This window comes from Desmodus rotundus, chromosome 6 (assembly GCF_022682495.2).
Source record: "Desmodus rotundus isolate HL8 chromosome 6, HLdesRot8A.1, whole genome shotgun sequence".
In the NCBI taxonomy this organism is placed as follows: Eukaryota; Metazoa; Chordata; class Mammalia; order Chiroptera; family Phyllostomidae; genus Desmodus; species Desmodus rotundus.
Window position 1 is genome coordinate 82,786,427 of NC_071392.1, and position 21,670 is coordinate 82,808,096.

Below are 21,670 nucleotides of genomic sequence, written 5' to 3' on the forward strand. Positions count from 1 at the left end.
ATGCAGAAAAAGCATGTGACAAAATTCAACATTCATTCATAATAAAAACCCTCACCAGAGTATAGAAGGACCATACCTCAACATAGTAAAGGCCATATATGACAAACCCACAACTAACATCATACTCAATGATGAAAGGTTGAAAGCTTTTCCACTAAGATCAGGAACAAGACAAGGTATTCGCTCTCACCACTCCCATTCAACACAGTACTGGAAGTCCTAGCCACAGCAATCAGGCAAGAAAAAGAAACAAAAGGCACCAAATCAGAAAGGAAGTCTTTGCTTGCAGATGACATGATCTTATATATAAATAACCCTATAGAATACACCAAAAAAACTATTAGAATAAGTGAATTTGTAAATTTGCAGGACACAAAAACAACACAATAAAATCAGTTGTGTTTCTTTTTTTTAAGATTTTATTTATTTATTTTTAGAGAGAAGTGAAGGGATGGAGAAAGGGAGAGATATATCAATCTGTGGTTGCCTCTCGTATGCCCCCTACCGGGGACCTGGCCCACAACCCAGGCATGTTCCCTAACTGGGAATCAAACGGGTGACCCTTTGGTTTGCAGGCCGGTATTCAATCCACTGAGCCACACCAGCCAGGGACAGTTGTGTTTCTATAAACTAACAATGAACTATCCGAAAAGAAAGAGGTAAAACATTGCCACTCACAATAGCATCAAAAATAATAAAATACTTAGGAATAAATTTAACAAAGGAAGTGAAAAATCTGTACACTAAAAATTGTAAGACATTGATGATTGAAGAAGACACAACTAAATGGAAATATATCCCGTGTTCATAGTTTGGAAGAATTAATATTGTTAAAATGCCCATGTTATCCAAAGCCACCTATAGATTCAATGCAATCCCTACCAAAATTCCAATGGGACTTTTTACAGAAATAGCAAAAAACAATCCTAAAATTTATAAGGAACCACAAAAGACCCCGTTGATAAAGGAGCCAAGAATACTCAATGTGGAAAGACACTCTCTTTGTTAATGGTGTTGGAAAAACTGGATAGTCACATGCAAAAGAATGAAACTGGACCACTCACAAAGTTAGTTCCAAATGGAAAGACTTAAATGTAAGACCTAAAACCATAAAACTCCCAGAAGAAGACAGGGAAAAAAGCTCCTTGACACTGGTCTTAGCAAAGATTTTTTAGAAAGGAGACCCAAATCACAAGCAACAAAAGCAAAAATAAACAAGTGGAACTACATCAAACTAAAAAGCTTCTGCACAGCAAAAGAATCAACAAAAATGAAAAGGCAACCTATGGAATGTGAGAAAATATTTACAAAGCATGTATCTGATAAGGGTTTAATATCCAAAATACACAAGGAGCTCATGCATCTCGATAGCAAAAAAATATATAGACATTTCTCCAAAGAAGAGATACAAATGCCAAGAGGCATATGAAAGGAAGGTGCTCAACATCTTCATCATCAAGAAAATGCAAATCAAAATCACAACGAGATATCATGAGATAACACCTGTTACAATAGCTAATATCAAAAAACAAGAGGCAAGTGCTGGAGAGGATGTGGAACAAATGGAATCCTTGTGCACCGTTGGTGGGAACAGAAATCGGTACAGCCATTATGGAAAACAGTGGGAAGCTTCCTCCAAAAGTTAAAAATAGAACTACCATATGATCCAACAGTTACACTCCTGGGTATGTATTCCAAGGAAATGAACTCATGATCTCAGAGAGAGGTCTGCACTCCCGTGTCCTCTGCAGCACTGCGTACAACAGCCCAGACACAGAACCAACCTACGTGTCCATCTGTGGGTGAGTGGATGAAGAAAATGTGGTACTTCTGTATACACACAATGGAATGCTATTCACCAATAAAAACGAAGAAGGTCCTGCCATTTGTAACAGCGTGGATGGACCATGAGGGCATCTCTGAAGAGAAACAAGTCAGACATCATAGTGTATGACCTCACCTCCATGTGGAATCTTAAAAAAAAAAAAAAAAAGAAAACTCATAGAAACAGATAGCGGATTGATGGTTGCCAGAGCCGGGTGAAGGGGAAACGGGTAGAAGTTGTCAAAGGGCAGAAACTTCCAGCGGTAAATCCGGGATCTAACACACAGCTCGGTGGACACAGTCAGTAATACCATTCTGTATACCGGAACGAAGCTGAGAGAACAGATCTAAAAAGTTCTCACCATGCACACGCAACACTAACTGTGAGCAATGGTGTGTTAACTAACCTTATTGTGGTAATCATGTCACAGTCTACGAGGCCTGTCCAGAAGGTGTCCAGCCATGTAATATGAAAAATAGAGACATTCATTGAAGATACAGGAAACACTGTACGTAGGACAATGACGCCTCAGTCCCCTTCAAAGTAGGCACCTTGGGACCTCACACAGTTCTCCCAATCACTATCAGCTGCCCTGTTGTGTTTCCTGAGTCTCATCAATGGTCTGAAATCTCTTCCCTTTCAAAGGTGATTTTAGTTTTGGGAAAAGCTAGAAGTTGCAAGGCACCTTCTGGGCTGTAGGGGAGCTGAGTCACCTGGGTGATTTGATGGTTCACAAAAAATCTGCAAGAGATGTGATGCCCAAGCAGGCGTGTTGTAATGAAGTTGCCAATCACCAGCTGCCCATAGCTGTGGCCTTCTGAGTCATCCAAACAGTTTCCATGGAGGCATGTTCAAGCTTAGCGCAAAATTTGACACAGATTTGTTGCTATACTCGCTCAGTCATTTTGAATGCGATGGCCACACAGACACATTCACTCAAGGGCATCTACCACGCCCACTGACTAGTACAGTGAAGTCATCATTGTTCACACATGTGCATTCCAGTCCACTCTCCTTGGCTGCCAGGTTACACTGATGTCCCCAAACCGTTCTCGTTATATTAACAATGGCTGCACTTTTTCTGGACAGACCTTGTACACTTATATCAAGTCGCCACACTGTACACCTTAAACTTACACATTGTCATCTGTCAATTATATCTCAATGAAGCTGGAAAAAATTCTCATAAATTCATAATCCACTGGATCAAATAGTACTTTGATTTGTTCCAAAATTCCTCTCTCTCTGGTGTTCAGGGTAGTCCTTTACATCAGTGCTTCAGAATCTGGTACATTCGATACATCACAGTTTTAAGTACATATAGCTCTATTATGTTGCTATTTCTCTTATTAATATGCAACAGTTTTACTGCCCCTGCAGACTCCAGCAGAATGTTGGCTGACGTTCTGAGTAAATGATCAACAATCACTCTTGAGGCCTCTACTTCACACACACAGTCTGAATCTTTGGTCCCTACACTTGCCATCAGCAAGAGCTGCCACTTCTCCAGCCACCTGCGCAAAGGTGTAACAGTGGACTGCACTCCAGACACGGCTGCCGGACTCCTTTCACCAGCGGAAACGTCCAGCAAATCAACAATTTCAAGACTTCACTGTGAACGCCTTCTTCCAGAACACATATAAAGATCCTTAACAACACAGGCCCAAACCCTCATCCCTGGAGAAACTGTTCTTTATACCTCTCCAGCCTGCGGTGGGCTCGTATCTGGCCTGCCCTTTGTCTGACGTTTCTAGGCCAGTTCCCTGACCGCTTCTGCTCTCTAACCACCTCCTCCCTCCCCCCGAACTGTGCTGCACTAATTTTTTATTAGCCTTTAGAATTAATACTAACAAAGGGCTCCCAGAAAGCAAGTAGATTACACCCCCCTGTCCCTCTACCTGCATGCCTATTTATTCCACTGCAATGTTCTGGTCAATTGTAGAAATGGGCTCCCCTTGCAGAAGCCATACTTCCAATTTCCAGGGACACCCACCTCAACCGAAGATTCTATGAGCTTGTCCTACCTGAAAACAGCAGTCACACCTAATGCCAACATCCCTTCTGGGCAACTTCTTCTCAGACTCTCGTCTGGAATCCACGCAACCACAGTGGGACGGAGCCATCGTTTTGGGCAACATTTTCAATTTCACTTTAAACATTATTTTCTGATTAAAATCCCATGTTCACTAAAGAAATTACACGTTCACTGGGGAAATTTTGAAAAGCACAAAGGAGTATGTAGGAAGAATAAAATGAAACTCACCTCAAATTCAACCAACCAAAGATAATCATTGTAAATATTGTGGCATATTTCCTCCCATTAATCTTTTCGTGAGTTTTATATTAATAGTTGGATTATTTTGTGTACCTTCTTATACAGCCTCTCTTCAGTTTTTTTCTCATGCACTAATTCAAAAAATGATAATGGCTGCCCAATATTCCAACATGTAAAGATTCACGACCATTTTTGTACCTATCCCCCCCACTGCTGGACATTCGGGTTGTTTGAATACTTCCACTTTTACAAATCATGTTGCTAACGAGTCCTGTGCCCTGTACACGATTTCTTGTCTCCATCTTCACATCTGGCCACTCCAGTGCACGTGAGAAGCAGGGCATGGTTGCTAAGCAACCCATGAGACGGCACTGTTACCGAGGGGTGACTTGGTTAGCTTTCAGTATCCAATATTCCCACCTTAGGGAGCTTTCCCATCTAATCGAGCACCTCCTCTGTCATCTTATGGAACTTTACAACTGTTTTATCTGTGTTTATTAACCTCCACCCAGACCCTAAGCTCAATGAAGCCAGGGTTACTGAATACAGCCAAGCTTTTATAATTCATTTTCATTCTGCTTCTTTATTTTATAGTTATATAAATATATATATGTTTTCTATATCTATTCATATTACTCTCAACCTTCTCTTAAGTTTTTTAATTTCTCTATATGCTATTGCATCTGGCAAAGAAACTACTTTAGAAACCTAACCACACCTCTGAGGGAGGGGGGAGAGCAGTACGTACGGGAGAAACCTGGTCAGAGAGTTGGGGACAATGACACCAGCCCTGGGCCAACTGTCACCCTGCCCCTCCCCAGGGTCAGTTCTGTGTTCTTCCCTCCAACGCCCCTGGACCACCAACCGCCCCCACCCCTGGACTTCCAGTTTCACCCGAAGTCTCCTGTCTCTGGAACGCCGCAGCAATGCTATCCCATTTTCCTAGCTCTGCAAGCCAGCAGTTGGTGAAGGGAAAAATCCAAAATCACATTAATGCACACTGAGATGGGAATAAATCACAGCCCAACCTCCAGCTCGCTGTGAGCCTATGCATTTAAAATGGGTCACTTTCTGAGTGAAATTAATCTGTCATTTGTAACTTTTCTGCTAATTTACAGAGGAGAAGGATGTTTTGGGTAACGTGAGACAAGCAAGGGGTGGGGGGGAGGCGTGGAGGATGAGCCACTAGAACAGAGGGCAGAAAATGTTCCTCTTTCTGATTTCTTAAGGTCTCTTCCAGCTGAATGATCCATCCCTATGATACTCTCAGGAACATTACCATTCCGTAATCAACTACATTGTGAGTTTTAAAAAATTACTTTTCGAAAAATAAGGTCATCCCATGGCACGGCGACCCACTAACACAATCCATTCACTGTGCTCCCCACAAGATCCATTCCGGCACTGACCACATACCAAGGACTTGGGGAACATTTGTCTAGATTCTAGTTGAACTGAAATGCTGCCACATTCGGTCGCCACCTAAGAGAGCAACCCAGCTACATCAGAAGGTTCTTGTTGCCTTTCCCATTTGCATGAAAATGTGGCAGGACTTCAGTCTGCTCTCTCTCCTTCCCTCCCCCTCTGGCCTCCTTGGGTACCTACCTGCACCACGCTGTTGCCAGCAGCAATGGTGGCCCTTCTCCACATCCGCTTTCTGGTGGAAACCTCGCTCAGCAGCTGGGCCAGTTTGCGCTCCATCTCGGCTGGAAACACTTCGTTCTGAAGCTGCTTCTCAACGACCCCCAGGAGGACTACATTTCAAGGGAAACACACACAGGGCCCAAAATGAGTTAGCGGTGAAGAAAAAAAGGGTGTGTGTAGGAAAGAAATTAACACGGGGTTACCATAATATGCCAATCTCCAGAGGAGCGATTTTCAACCCTTTTCATCTCTTGGCACACATAAACTAATTCCCAAAATTCTACGGCACACCAAGAAATGGATTCTATTTTTTGCTGATCTGACACACAAAAAAAAGGTATAATTTTGATTCATTCATACTGGATAGCTACTGTTGTTTTAGCTTTTGCCATTTTTTTTTATTTGACAGTCTAAGGGAAAAGGGTTAGTGCCCCAGTCAGGTGTTACATGTCCTACAAATTCTTGCGGGACACAGGCTGAAAAATCGATGCCCTAGAGAGACCTGAAGAGGGGGAATGTGAGGGAGGACCAGAAGTGCTTCTCAGGAGTCTTATCTGCAGTTCAAAGCCCCACGCATTACCAAGACGGGTGGCCAGACGCCCCAGAAACTCAGCAAGGCAAGCACTTTCGGGCTGAGAGGGCCTACAAAGGATCAAACATTTGGTCTGCAGTCATTTCAAAATTTCTGGAACTGGTTTAAGTTTGTATCTTATCTCGATTCCTGAACTGACTCCAGATAAGGTGCCTGTCTTCTTACACCTGCTGTAAACAAGATTATCTAAGCAGACAATCTGCCAGATCTCCTTTTCAGCCGGCTCTGGCTCAAATCTGTCTGAGACCGGACCACGGGTGAGTCACTTAACTGCTATGAAAGCCATCTGGAAAATGAGGCTGTGGTACCTTGCAAAGAGGTGGGGCCTTTACATGGAATGCTGTATGGGAAGCAAAGGGGGCCTCGCAGGGTGCGGGATCTCAGAAATGGTGACTGTCACCCCTCCGTGTTCTTCCTCCCCGTGACCAGCTCCTCTGTGCTGCTCCCACGCTGGGCACGGGGAAACACGTTACTACCTCTCACACTTGTGTGCGCCAGATGAGAGAGTCTGATTTGGCAATGAATGCCACAGCTGTAAGTATCTGACCCAGGCCAAAGAGACTTTTAAAAACAGCTTCTTATTTGCTCACCAAGTTACCTTTTTGGTCCTTATATAAAAGCAAACAAATAAGACTTTTAGAAAAAGAGAGAGACAGACAGACAGACAAAGATAGTCTGGCTTCAGAGCCTCACGCCGTTCTAGGTCGGGACACTGTCAGTTCCCGTTAGACTGCCCCGGACGTGAGGTATGAATTGCAGAGAAAGCCAACACTTCTTGGGCCATAGCTCAGTGGGACGTATCCCTACAGCCAAGTCAGAGTCCCTTTCTCATTCATCCTTTACCAGGAATTTAAGGTGCACTTTGCCCTGAATTTAGGACTGAGAAACAGGAAAGGCGGTATTGTTCTTAGTAACACCCACACACACTCCTTATTCTTATGGTTCCCGAAACATGATGTAAGTTCAACGTACCTGTTCTTACCCAGGACGACTTCAGCAGCTGAGACAGGTTGAGCTGCGGGTACTGGAAGGCTGTAAAAAGAAAAGGGTTAGGGGAGAACATGTCAGTAAAAAAACACATTTACAACACTCAGAAGGAAAGAGTTCTAGAAGACAGCGGGTAAATCCCAAGACATTGCCTCTCCTGTAGGATTCAGCACTAACTACAGAAGAAGAAAATAGTCGATTGGTGTGAAGGCATGAACAGTGAGCAATCTCTGAGCGTATGAGTCCCAAGGGCAGGAGGGAGGGAGGGAGGAAAAGAAGAAGGTAGGAAGGAAGGAAGGAAGGAAAGAAAGAAAGAGAGAGAGAGAAAGAAAGAAAGAAAGAAAGAGAAAGAGAGAAGGAGGGAGGGAGGGAGGAAGGAAGGCGGGCTTGCTCAAGTGACTTGGTGGGATGCTGCTTCACGGGATCACCCCAGGTTCCTTTGGAAAAGTCATTGTTCCAGAGCAATGAGTTTTCACACTGTGTCCTCAGAGTCCCCGGATTTCCCAGCAGTGACTCAGGGTCAAGTGACCCCACGTCCTGACTTGCATGGGACAGTCCTGGCGCACACCTGTCGTCTAGCCTACTATTTTATCCATATCTTCCCATACATTACTGACCATTGCCCAATGTAAATAGTGATTTTATCCCTGTCAACTGCTACATTTGACAAGTTATTTTTTTCATGTAATTCACTGTACACTGACTACATTAAGAATCATCTGACTGTTACATTTTTACTTTTAAAAATTTTTTTTATTTCCCTCCCACCCTCCCTCCTTTCTTTCTTTTTATTTTTGTGGCCTGATTTCAACACTGGAATCTACTGGTTTTGGTTTTGTTTTTGAAGTAAACATTTCTCCCATTCCATTTGCACTATGAGCCTAATTGGCAGGAAGAAAAGTTTTGTTTGTCTTCATTTATTGTTTTTTTTAATTGTACATGAAATACAATTCACTCTTTTGGGGCTTCTAGTTTCGTGGGTTTTGACAAATGCACAGCGTCGTGAAACCACCACTACGATACAGACACAGAAGAGCCTCATCACCTCCCCGAAGTGCCCTCTGCTGCCCTTCTGCGGTCCAGCTTCCCTCCTGCCCTTCACCTCCGGCAACCACAGGGCTGTTCTCCACCCCTCTGGTTTCACCTTCTCCAGAACTGGTCTCATCTTTCACAGCACCCCTTCCGGAACAGAGGATAATAAAGAGAGGCCCCGTGGGTGAGGAGGGCTCTGGAGGCCCACCCTAGCTTACATCTGAGAAACTCCAATTTTATGTGACTTGTATTCTGATTTCAGCGAAATCCGTCACTTGAGAAAAAGAGGGCCACCGACGAAAACGCCCAGGGCCGCATTCCCGGCGTAGTCCAGGACAGTGGTACTCACGCTCGGCGACCTGGAGCACCGGGTACCCCAGGTAGAAGCTGAACTCCACCACACTCAGGTTCCGGAGCAGCTCACTCACTTGGGTCCCGTTCCAAAACCCCTGCGCACTCTTAACAGCAAAGACGATGTTCACGGGGCCCCGGCGAGGAGCTGCCCGCGAAGAGCCCACAGTGACATTCAAGATCTGAAAGGGGGAAGTCGCAGTCAGTTTCTGAAGTTCATGAAAAGTTCATCCCACTAAGAGCCTGACTCTGAGTTCTCTCTCACGGCTTCTCTCACTGGGGCAACACTTTTAAAGGAAGGATAACGGGCTTCAGTGGCCTGGTTCCCTTTGGCAATGCTTTCAGTCCTCGTGGTGAATGGATGTGTTTGTACATTAAGTGACAAGATGAGCATGCGTGTCTATCGTCTCTCCCCCTTTCATCCCAAATCCTGCAGAAATAACAGTAAGCCTGAACACAGAGGAGTAAGTCCACAACAGCACTGAGAAGGGAAGAAAACCTGAGATGCTGTCTAATTTCTGGAAAATGGAGAGAGGCTAGAATCACGTTGCTATTAACCAGAATGGAGGGACAGGCCCCAGCACACACAGGCACAGACACCAGTGGATCTGAGAGCCGTTCTCCCAAGGGGCCGTGGGGCTGTGGGGCCGTGGGGCCCAGGGCAGGCTCCACAGGGAGATCCGCGGGGACCAAGAGTCACTGCCGTGATTAATTAAAGGCTGCATGCCAAGGAGCAGAGTCAATGTCCTCCCTCCTCTTTCCTCTCTGACTGCCACACCCAGGCCCACGCAGAGGCGCCAACAGCAGCAGCCACATCTCCACCCAGAACAGCCAAGGCACTGCTCCCTGAGGACAATGAGCTCCTTGCCTAAGAACAAGAGACGCACTGAAGGGTAGGCCCCTCAGCAAGGAAGTGGGTGGGGACTGCTCACAAGAGACTAAAAGGAGGGAAAACGAAACAAAAGGCAGCTCTGCCATGAAAAACCCACTAACATGCTCCATCCCAGGGCACAACCTCCTTATCTCGCACTGGGGGCAGGGGTCCCGGTCTGTCTGTCCCTGACCAGCCACAGCCTCACCACCAATACAGACTGCCCCGGGCCCCATGCCCCAGTGGGTCTCCCATCAGGACACAGGGCTGACATGGAACAGACTGGACAGCTAAAGAAGAAAGCCGAAAGAGCTGCCCAAATTAACCCCTTGCTCCTTCATTCCTAACATCAACCCACCATTGGTCTCCAGGCACTTGCGGACAACTCACACCAACTGACTCAGCTGGTTGGAACGTCATTCACTACAGCAAAAGGTTGACGGTTCGATTCCGGGTCAGGGTGCGCACCTAGGTTGTGGGTCTGACCCCCCCAGTCGAGGTATGTACAGGAGGCAACCGATCTCTCTCTCTCCCCCTTTCTTTCCTTTCCTAGCTCCCTCCCTTTTCCCTTTCCCTAAAATCATAAACATATCCTTCAGTGAGGTTTAAAAAAATAATGTCCTTTGAATGTTTTTTTTTTAGGTAATAAAAGGACCAAGATCAACACAGGACAATGGCTGTAGAGAAGACAGAGATAACTTACTGAGCAGCAGACAACTTTTTAAAAAACCCAATGTCCTCAGAGACTTTCAAGGTGCTACTACATCCTCATGCAAGATAATTCTGCATTGCTGCAGGAAAGGCTACAACCAAAAAGGAGCAAGGAACAGTGAAAAAAGGCTCAAACAAAATTCAATAGAGGGATTGAGTCACACGATAAACACAGTTGAAGAGTAAGTTAGTGACTTGGAAGACAAAGCTTAGAAAATCTGCAAAAGCGGGGAATTATAAAAGAGATTAAAGAAATAAGAAAAATAGAAATATAAGTGAAACCAAGAGCACTTAAACCTATTTAATATAAATTCCAGAAAAAGAAAGCAAAGAATATGGAGGAAAAAATATCAAAAAATAGAAAAACATCACCAGTTTCCATGAATACACACACACACACACACACACATATATATATAAAAGTATATATATAAAGCCTGTTCTTTGATGAGTAGCTACTTCCCCTGTTTTTAGAGTGAAGCGCTGCCTTGCACGGTATTCTATAACATGAAAACCAGTGAATTTAGGCATTTCCCCCATTGGATATACTCTAAGTTGATACAATTCCTTTTTAGCACCTTCCTGAGCTTCCTGCATATGCTCACCTCCCCCCAGGGCACCATATCTGAGCTCCCTGCTTATCCTGCTCCGAAGCCATGGAAAGAGGGTAACCCTGACCCCTCTGAACAGAATAGGCTCCACTGGAAGGAATTAGCAAGAGCTAAGTGCATCTTCAACAAAACATTATGAAACCCGTTCCTCCCTGAAGGCTGAAGTATCCTGTCCTGCCTTCGGTGCTCCCCTCACCTGCACCGTGAAGTTGTACGGGCCCTGGTGGTGGTTTCTCACTTCGGAGAGCGCTATCAGCAGGCCTTTCTCGATGCGCTGCGTGAAGTTGCAGAAGCCGGTGTCCACACTCTGAGGCACAAACTGAAGGACTGCAAGAGAGACGGCCATCACAGGCCCGTGAGCTGGGCGTTCCTTTCGTACCAAGGAGAGGCAGACAGAGTACCAGAATCAACCAGTTCGTCCACGAACAGGATTAAGTTCTAGGATGTGTTATTTTTTATGTATCTGTCATGAAGATGTAGAGCCATCTCTGCACCAAATGAAGACATGCAAGGTGAAGGCGACAGTATCATTTTTAAATGGGTAAATACTTAACTGCCTGAAACATTTCAAATACATATGAATTAATTAGAGATGAATTCTGAAGTATTTATGGGTGAAATGACATGCTATCTGGCATTTCTGTAAAACACTCTAGCTTCCTCAAAAAAAATGTGTCAGGGAGAGACAAAACAAAATTGAGAAAATGTTGATAATTTTTTAAGCTTAGTGACAGGCATATGTGGGCTGAATATGTTACTCTCTCTACTTTTGTATGTTTGAAAAGTGTCCGTACTAAAAAGTTAAATATGATATAAAGGACAGCTGTGATTTTCAGGGCGGTGATAATGATATTATTGATAGACACATATTTATGTATACATATGGGTGTAGGTATATATTTATGATACATGTATGTATAGATGCATGCATATGTGTATATGTACGTGTGTGTGTGTGTGTGTTTAATAATCTTCTCTTTCAGAGACACAGGCTGAAATATTTACGAATGAGATGACGTCATCTCAAAATAACGTGAGGTATCCTCGTGGCACATGGCAGTGTTTCAGAAATAAGTCAGACAGAAAAACTCAAGAACCACGATTTCGCTCATATGGATATAAAGCTGAAAGCAACAAATGAATGAACAAGAACAAACAAAAACTCACCGGCCACCGCATGGCGGTTACCAGAGGGCAGGGGGTGGTGGAATGGTAACGGGCAAAGGGGTCAAATATATGGTCACGGAAGATGGTTTGCCTCTCGGAGGTGAGCACACAATACAATGTACAGATGATGTATCGTAGAAATGTACACTTGAAACCTCATGAGCTCATTAACCAATGTCACCCCAATACATTTAATGAAAAAACAAACCATAAGAAGCCCCAAAATAATGTGAGAGGAGGGAATGTAGATGGTGGTGTGGATGTAACAGGGAGTTGAACGTTGCTGAAACCGTATGACAGGTACAGGGGGTTCATTAAACCGTTCCGTGTACTTTTGTCTATGCTGGCAATTTTTCATAGTTAGCATGTTTTTGAAAATTTAAATAAGGTTTTTAAAATCCTCACAAAATTTTTTTAAAATACTTTTTTAAAAAACAAAGTGAGATTCTGTTTACAAGTCAAAACAATGATGGTCAGCGTTCTCACCCGTCTGAACTTGGAACCTGGACTCCGGTGCGAGGAGGAAGGGCCTCACGGCCAGGATTAAAGGCGTCTGGTCGCGCACGAGTTTGCTGTTTATGAGCACGTTTATGACGGATATTGCCGTGTAGACAAAGGGGCCAGATGTTACCAGGAAAGTGAAGTCAGCGAACAGTTCATAAACCTATGAAAATAAAAGAGACAAGAGATTATTATCATCCAATTATCAAATAAAATGACCATCAACCAAATGATAGGAAGTTGTGTTGAGTAGAAAAATAACAAAGTAAAAAAATAAAGAGCTAGTTTTAAATGAAGGGTTTCACAGTCAAAAGTTTATTTTAATTATCACTTTTACACATTTGCTATCCTTCCCCAAAATAACACAAAATTACCAGAGCGAGGACAGTGAGAAAGAATAGCCAACAGTATGAACTAAATGAGGAGTTACGGAGAATTCAGTGTGTTTGCTGTACTTAACCCACATACAAAAAACAGTTCTCCTATGGAGCAAAGAGAAATACGTGAGCCACACGTGCAATTATAAAATTTCTAGCAGCCATATTTAAGAAAAAATAAAAAATAAACAGGTGAAATTACTTTAAGGACATTTTACTTAACCCAATACATGTGACATATCATTTCAAAACAAATTATTTGACATCCCTTTTCCTACTAAGTCTTTAAAATCCAGTGTGTGCTCTGTCTCAGTGAATGTACAGAAAAACGCACTCTCTCTAAAATCTAATTTACACTCGAATCCAAGTCCTTTCGTGTAAATTGAGAGAAGCACAACCCTTTGGGCTGTCACCTCAAACTCCAGCCTTGCAGCAGCCCCTTCATCCCGACTCTGACAACACCCCGCTCCGCGGGACTAACCCCAGCCCAGCCTGAGGTCAGGAAGGGCTTCCCTGACCCAGTGACATTTGAGTAGAGACCCAAAGGATGAGCAGGCATTCACCCGGGGAAGGGAATAGAGCGTTTTGTGACCACTGCCACCGGCCTTCACCTGGGCGCCCGCGTCAAGTTGAACCCACCTTGAGCTCCACGGCGCGGCTGAAGTGGACCCTCAGCACCTCCTTGATGGACGTAATGATGTACTCCTGCACGGCTCTCCTGGCCAGCACTGCAAACCAACGCAGGTTAGTGTCACTGTGAATCACACAGGTTATCGCACTGTCGGACCCCAGGGCAGAGCCTGGGCCGTGCCAGTGTGGGGGCAGCTCCCAAAATCACGTTGTAAATAAGGCCCCAACGAGGAAAGAACACAGTGGATCTCTGAAGACACCAGGTCAGCCATGCTCAGCATCAGCTCCACACACTACGAAAACCCTCGACTCTTTGCCCCCCGCGGGTGAGACCGGGAGTCAGACTCTGTCCTGGCCCAGCCAGGGGACACAGAGCATGGAGTTCTCATTTCCCACAAGAGGCAAGTTCCTTCAGCATTTCATGAACGTCCTCACGAGATGACATCATTCAAGGACCTGCTGCATTACTCTACATAGTTCCTACGGCACCACCACAACTTCCACCTTCTCGAATTACTCAGAGTAAGATCTAAAACTGCAACACTGGGATGTGGGTCTAAGAGTGCTTGGAAAGAAGAATCATCGACAAACAAATATCTCGTGGTTTCTCCACATTTCTACGGTTTCCCCAGAGCCAAGAGAGGTGAGAAAGAGCTCCTGAGGAAGTCCGGGGCAGGCCGGCCCAGCGTGGGAAGGGCGGCCTCTCCCCACACTGGATCCGTGCGGTCAGAACCTTCCTAACAACGCATCAGGGGGCAACAGAGTGTGCTCTCACTTTTGGTACAGAGCGAAAAACAAAAACAAAACCACACAACACTCTTTCAGAGGACAAAGAATCGCCCCAACCCTCTCTTTCTCCGATGTATAACAAGAAAAAAAAAAACCCACCCAGAGTCAAAATCTAAATGAAGATTCTAAATAAAATGATACTTCCCGTGGGTCAAAGTTATCACTGAGAGCAAAAGGTGGCACTCCTCTCCGCATAGAGACCATGTAACAGTCTGGCTACTTCTGCCCAACTCCGCACACTCACTCACACTGTGGAAGTGTGCATGGATAGTGGGAGTGGGTCAGTTTTACCCCAGAATATTACTTAAAATACACGGATCTCTAACAAAGGACACCAAGTTCATTAAATGTATATCATAGAAAGTTAATCCAAGCTACATATATTTGACATTCTTAGAGATACTACTAAATGATTTCTATTTGTAGAATAAATTCTAAAAGATACATTATACCTAGAAGTATCATAAATATCATAGAATCCCAGAGATAAAGAGGCTTTCAATAGTTTTTTTTTAATGAGCTTCTTGTAACTGACCACTTTGTAGCTACTGTGTAACAGTTCTGTAGCAAGGAAGAGAAGTGTCATGTCTATTAGAACTCTGAGCTCTGCCTGAACCCCGTTAATCCCGAGGACGAAAGTTCCCCACTTTGTTCCAACCTGCTTTCTTGCTAATTACCTCCTCCCATTATACAATCTAACTGCCAGCCAAGCTGAATGCCCTTGGGCTGTGCCACCGCTCCACCCTCAAGCTGGAGGACACTTCCCTCCATCCTCAGATGGCAGCCTCATTAGATGTGACCTCCAATGCACATCCTTCCAAACCCATCCCTGGTCCTCCCAAACAGTCCCTCGGACAGAACTCTGCCTCAACCATTCTCCACACAGCTGCTGGAAAACACGGCTCAGCATCCGCCCTGGTGGAGTCCACGTGCTTTGCAGGACTGTTCCATGTTGTTCAACTCTCTATATCCCCTAAAGCTTCTTAAAGCACTTCACGCAAACTCAGTGCTCCATAACTACTGGTCCCACGAGTTAACGAATGGTTGTTCCATTTGGGGAGGGAGGAGGTGAGAGAGCAAAGGCTTCAACCACTCCCAGCCCTGGGTAGGGTGGCAGCACCCCAGTAGCGAGCAGGGGATGCACAACCCACGCCACTCGGCACGGAGCACGAAGACCAAGCATGCGCTCCTTCTCCTTCCCCACCTCTACCTCTCCTTGTCCTCCCTTCCTTGTCCACGCCACTCCTCCTCTGCCTCTCCTGCCATCTTCTCCCCTTTGTTCATTTCTCCCCCTCAAAATCAACACACAGAGCCAGGCCGTGCAGCCACAGTGTGTTGTATGTAAGTACACACACATGAACAGGTCACGAGACTCCGTGCAGCCTGCCATGGATCATGAAGAACAGGCTGGGGAGCCTGATCCAGCGGGCCTGGTCACTGAACTAGCACAGACATTAACAGCAAATGTACTCCGGTTTCATGGGACGGGCAGCGGCAAGGGGTGATGCTGCCTGTTGGCTAATCACTCAGGTTTCTTTCAACCACGTCTTCTAAGCATCCACTGGGTTACCACTTCCACAGATACATATCCTAACAAAAGCTTCTACGGTTTGTATAAATCCTTCCTTTGTTCTTATTGCTACTAGTAACTGCTACGCAATACTAGTGCGTGCTCTTTACACGCCAGGCACTGTGCTAAGTATTTTCCAAGCATTGATGTATTTCAATCTTTACAACAACGAACCCGTCGAAGTGGGTGCCACCATCATCCTCGTTTCATCACGGAGGAGACCGAGGCTCAGCGAGGCTAAACACCTGTCTGAAGAACTCACAGGTGACCAGCAGACTGAGGACTGCTAGCCCCGCAGATCTGGCTCTCGAGCCTACATTCTTTGCCACGATGCTGCACACCACGTAAGTATTTCATACTGCGCCTCAGGGAGATGGCCCCAACCTCGACAGATGCCAGAGCAGCGCCTTACCAGTCGTGACCAAGTAGGCATCGGGAACTGTGACGTCGCACACGTATGGCGGCTTGGTGGTGAGCACTGCTGGAGGAGTGGCCACGGCTGGGGGAGTGGCAGGCGTGGGGGTGGACACGGGGTGGAGGGACGGCGCGGGAAGAGCTGCGCTGCTCTCGTGGGGACCCTGACTCTCGGGGCTGCCGATGAGGCTGGTGTCAGCAGCGCTGTCGGGGGCCGCACCGGCACCGGATGCACTCACAACAGCAGTGCTGTTCTCTGTGCTGTTCTCTGTGCTGTTCGGCGCCGCCTCTGTGGGGGTGAAGGATGGGCCCACGAACCGGGGCTCTGTAGGTGCGGGTGAGGGGGTCGCTTCAGAAACAAGTGAGGACGCAGATGACGGGGACATGGCCGTGACCGATACTGTGGTGGTAGGAATGACTCCGGAGAAAGAGGAGGACACAGACACGTGGTCGTCCACAGCACGGAGGTCACCTTCAGAAGGTGATGGAGTCGAAAAGAGAGCTGTCTCCGTTAGAGGGGGTGTTGCATGAAAAGTAGTCCACAGTGGCGTTAAGTGAGGTCCCAGAGTCCAGAGGTCAAGGACGGGCTCCGAACTGGGGGGCACCAAGCTTGGGGCTGCGGGCTCACGGGACGGGAGCGGAAACGCAAAGTCGGAGGTAGTTGCGGTGACAGCCGAGGCGAAAGGAGCTTTGGCACCTGTCGGCGAAACCACCGATGCTCCAGAGAACGTGAGAGACTCAGAGGCAAAGCCTGACAGAAGTGACACTCCAGAGTCTCTGGGCGGCAAGGTGGACGCCTTTAAAAGAAGGCCCGAGGTTGGCCAGAGCTGAGGAAACTCCGGGTGTGTGGAATTAGGACCAGGAAGCTGTGGTGGCCGCACGCTGATTGAGTCGGACAATGGAAAAGCCTCAACCAGGGGAGAAAAGCCCTGAGTGGTGAAGGCTGATGGGTGGCCTGAGCCCAGAGACGGAGAAGAAGGCGCCCAGCGGCCCCACTCCGGGGGCGGCAGCGTGGAGAACGAGCCTGGTGCCAACCCCAGCGTGCTTCCGGTGCCCTGGCGGGCAAGACTGGCAGGCCCCCGGTCCAGGAAAAGTGAAGCCTCTCCGGAGGGGTCCAAACCATGAGAAAGAAAGGGAGCCGCTGGGTCTCTGGGAGCGAGCGAGGGCGTGGGCGCACCTGCTGTGATGGAGGAGGATGCGTCAGGGAGAGCACTGGTCCTGACCGAGGGAGATGCGGCCGTCACACCGGGCGGCGTTCCTTGAGTTTCAACGACAGAGAAGGAGCCGAAGGGCACCGTGTGGAGTGACACCGGCGGGGAGGGGTGGCCGGGGGAAGGAGACACCGGGGTGGACATGACGCTACTCTTGGCCACCTCGGCTGCAAGACCGGCGCTTGCTCCGGAGACTTCCGCAGATGGAGAGGACAGTGGGACTGTAGGTCTGGAGGGGAAAAGCGTGTTATAGTCTTGCGGCTCTTCCTCAAGTTCAGAGAAGTCCGCTTCAGTGCTGCTGCCCAGTGGGGAGACGCTGCTCACTTCCCACCCGGTCACGGTCTCCGCGCCGTCCCCCGATCCCACGTCTTTCTCCACGAGGCTCGGTGACAGAAGGTGCCGCGGGGACGCCCCGGTGCAGGGCGCGCACCACGTGTGCGGTCTGAGTGGAGACGCGGGGCTCCAGACCACTGACCTGCCAGGCAATTCCTGCGCATCCTTGGCGTTGCCGGGAAGAACGGGGCTGTGTGGAACATCGGCGGATGGAGTAGAAAAGGACACAGATGCAGGGAGAACTGAAGACAAAGCTGAATTCATGCTGCTGCCGCTCCCAAAAGCAAGGGCCGTCTGGAGTGTCATGGCAGCGGAGGATGTCCCTGGAGAGATGGTTTCTCTGAGACTCTGGCTCCAAGCAGTGGTCACTCCAGGGTATCTGTCTGTTCCTGCAGCCAGAACACCCTCTGGAGGCGCTGAGACCTCCCCCGAGGGCGGGAATGGCGGACGGGTGACACCATCACCCGCCAGCCGAGACATTGAAGACGCTGAGCTGAAAAGGAGGGTTGCAACGCCCTCTGTTCCTGAGGCCGTGGGCTCCAGCAAAGTCCTGCTAGACACGTGCCCGTGAGGGTCGGAAGGAGAAAGCACCAAATTCCTACTGGGAGTTGGAATTACGCCCTCGGCGGGGAGGGATGTCGACCCAAAAGCGCTGACACGACTCGGGGAAGCAGCAGACGCCGGTGGTTGTTGCGCTGTGTCTTCCCAGGCTGATGCCACTTCTCCATCTTGTGAGGAAACCACGGGTAATGACGGAGTTGGCACGGAGTCCAGCATTTCTTCCGGCAGCCCTGGGGGGCTGGCTGTGACGTACTGCATTGGAGAAACCAGGCGGGACGTGGGCCACTGAGTTTCTGGCAAGAAGTTCTCCATCTCTTCATCATCTAGGACCACCTCATTGCTCGTCACTGACACGGAGTTTGCCGCAAATATGCCGTGATCTGCTGCACTTTGGGTCAGTTGTGCCGGGTTTGAAAAGGCTGTATCAAAAGCAGTAGCAGCTGCTGGGGACGACGTGGCATGGAGGGAATGGCTGGGCCCAGGTCCCAGGGTGGTTTCTGTTAAGGCCGTGTGTGCAGGGCTTTGCACGGTGCTCTTCTGCAGCGGGAGCTCCACGGAGGGCGAAGACAGGCTGAGCTGTTCCGGAGGACGCTCGTCTACAAAGCCAATAAAAGCTGGGTCAGTTGCAAGGCCAGGCAAGTCACACTGCTCAGCTCTGGATTCGGATATAAAAATTTACTCTTTCAACAAAGACCCACTCCCGGGGAACAGTCACGATTCACTGAAGTTAAAAGCTAACTGGAAGCCAGAAATTGCTGGCATCGCTGCCGGGGTAACATCTGCCAACAGTCACACATTTGAGCTCCAGCTTTACTCAAGCTTGGGTGTGTGTACACAATGGCATTTTTTCGCTTTCTCTCTAACGTCACCACAGAACACTGGAAACAGGGGAGGCCTTGGGAAGCTGTCTAGTCCGTTCTCTCTCGTTTAGCACATGCGACAGAAATGCTCAGAGAAGGATCACGCAACGTAACCGATTACGTGATCACGCGGATAGAAGTGGAGCTGGGAACTGACTGTAAGCCTGCCTTACTCCCAAGCCCGTGTTCTTTCTCTTCTGTGAGACCTGGCTCCTGAGAGAAATGAACATGACAACTCTGACAGCATCACTCACTCCCCAGGTGAGAGGGTCCCACAGCTTCCTGGTCCGATGGCCCTCCGCAAGCGGGCCCCAGGCTGCCTCCAGGGTCAGCTCTCATCAGCCACGCTCCAGTCTCACGGCTTCCCAACTATGCTCTGCCCAAATGAGCAATTCCCTGCAATTCCCTGGGCCCAAGTTCTCTCTGGCTTAGTACTTTGCACACTCTTGTCCCTCTGCTTGGAATGACCTTCCCCAGCTCTACCCCAGGATGACGCCTACTGGTCCTGCAGATGCAGCAGAGACACCCCCTCCCTCCTCAAGTTGGGTTAGTACCTGTCCCTCGCTCCTTCTGCCGTATCCCTTACCACACCCCACTGAGGTCAACTGTGAGCTTTGTGAGGACCGGGACGGTTGATCTGGTTCCCTTACATAAAGTAAGAGCTCGATAAGCATCTGTTGAATGAATGAATGAGTGGTGTCTGAGGACCAAGTTCTGGTGCGTGCCAAAAGCATCCTATCGTCTTCTCAAACTCGTGCATTCTCTCTCCTTGTGACAGCTTTCATCAGCATTTAAGTGGTTTAGGGTGTCCCCAGCTCTGAGTCAGATACATTGTTGCACAGAGAAGGAGGACATGTGGTGGCCACAGCCCCCAGTGAAGGCCAGGGCAGGGGGTGCTGTCCACGTGACCCCGGCTGGGGACTGAGTTGCCATCATGCCTCGTAACAACATCCCCCTCCCACTTATCCAGACAATCTGTCAGAACACAAGTGTGGGTTAGTGTAGGGATAATCTTTTTATTTTTCAAAAATAAGTTATTTCTATTCTATTCCTGGCAGTATGGCAGATTAGAGATTTCAAAGCCTTCCCACTGCACAATGCTTAGTCATGCTTGATAAATCTCCCAAACATCCTCCTGTACGACTGACTGAGCCTCCCAGACAATACAGGACATGTAGCAGCAAAGCAGGAGTTGATATGGGGGTCGTCGAACACTGAAGTCATCAGAGAGGCAAGAGGGACAGTAGACCAGGCAGCCTAGTGCTAGGACATGGCGGAATGAGGGACAAGTGCTGGGTCGGGACAAGTAAAGAACCCAATTAAAAACCATCTCCCGGAAGCGGAGACCCCGGAAGTGCCAGTCTCAGAGCACACATGAGTAAGGAAGAAACCACCCCGCAGTGGACAGCAAGAAAAAGTATCTGTTGCAAGTCTGACTTTATGCTGCTATTTTACAAAAAGTCTCCCCAAGTTTGGAACTTACACGGTGTGTATGGTCTGAAGACGTACGTGCTGAGAAGCACAACTTAAAGTGGACCAGGTCTCCAATGCCTACCAGAGGCTAACATAAGTCATCTCCAGGAAAATGCACTCGCAAACCTATCGGGCTATCAGGTATTCTGCAGCTAAAATTCCAACAAATGATTGCAAAATTTAAAATTGCAAAACACGTAAGGAAATAAGGTACTATGGGGGAAAAAAAAGCCGAGAAACTAACCAAAAGAGGAAAAAACACACAAACAGTATCAAATCTGTAAAGATATTGAAATTATGGAATATATATTTTTAAAGTGTGTTAATTCATTTAAAAGAAGAAGGGAGAGAAAACATGAGTAAAGAGCAAGTGGCTAAAAAGACTTGAAAAAAACAAAGAACTTTTAGAAATAAAAATATATTAATTGACACTTTAAAACTCAATATATAATATATAATAAACAATAAACATCAGTTTAGACAGAGCTGAAGAGAGATTTCACAAACTGGAGGGTACATCTGAGAATGGAGCATAGAGAAAACAAAAGGACGAGAAATATAAAAAAGACACATGGAAGATAGATGAGATAGCCCCACATACATTTGATCAAAGCTTTTTGGTTTGTTGTTTTTAGAGATTTTACTTATTTATTTTCAAAGAGAGGAGAAGAGAGGAAGATAAAGAGGGAGAGAAACACTGATGTGTGAGAGATGCATCAATTGGTTGCCTCTTGCGCGCCCCATACTGGGGACCTGGCCCGCAACCCAGGCATGTGCCCTGACTGAGAATCGAACCAGCAATCTTTCAGTTCATAGGCTGGCACTCAATCCACTGAGCCACACCAGCCAGGGCTCACCAAAGTTTTAAAAAGAAGGGATAGAGAG

General features: G+C 47.3%; 2 protein-coding genes across 2 annotated transcripts in view; one reads left to right on the plus strand and one right to left on the minus strand.

Moving 5' to 3' along the window:
* FMC1 (formation of mitochondrial complex V assembly factor 1 homolog) overlaps positions 1–21,670 on the plus strand; it is a 394,222-nt gene that overhangs the window by 79,315 nt on the left and 293,237 nt on the right. The gene's annotated exons all lie outside the window — the stretch shown is intronic.
* KIAA1549 (KIAA1549 ortholog) overlaps positions 1–21,670 on the minus strand; it is a 133,828-nt gene that overhangs the window by 59,089 nt on the left and 53,069 nt on the right. The window contains exons 4-10 of the mRNA XM_053927387.1: positions 16,346–19,048; positions 13,584–13,672; positions 12,553–12,730; positions 11,096–11,226; positions 8,705–8,888; positions 7,309–7,368; positions 5,706–5,854 (exon numbers count right to left, since the gene is read on the minus strand). Of these exons, the coding sequence (XP_053783362.1) occupies positions 5,706–5,854; positions 7,309–7,368; positions 8,705–8,888; positions 11,096–11,226; positions 12,553–12,730; positions 13,584–13,672; positions 16,346–19,048 (3,494 nt within the window). The remainder of the gene's footprint in view (positions 1–5,705; positions 5,855–7,308; positions 7,369–8,704; positions 8,889–11,095; positions 11,227–12,552; positions 12,731–13,583; positions 13,673–16,345; positions 19,049–21,670) is intronic.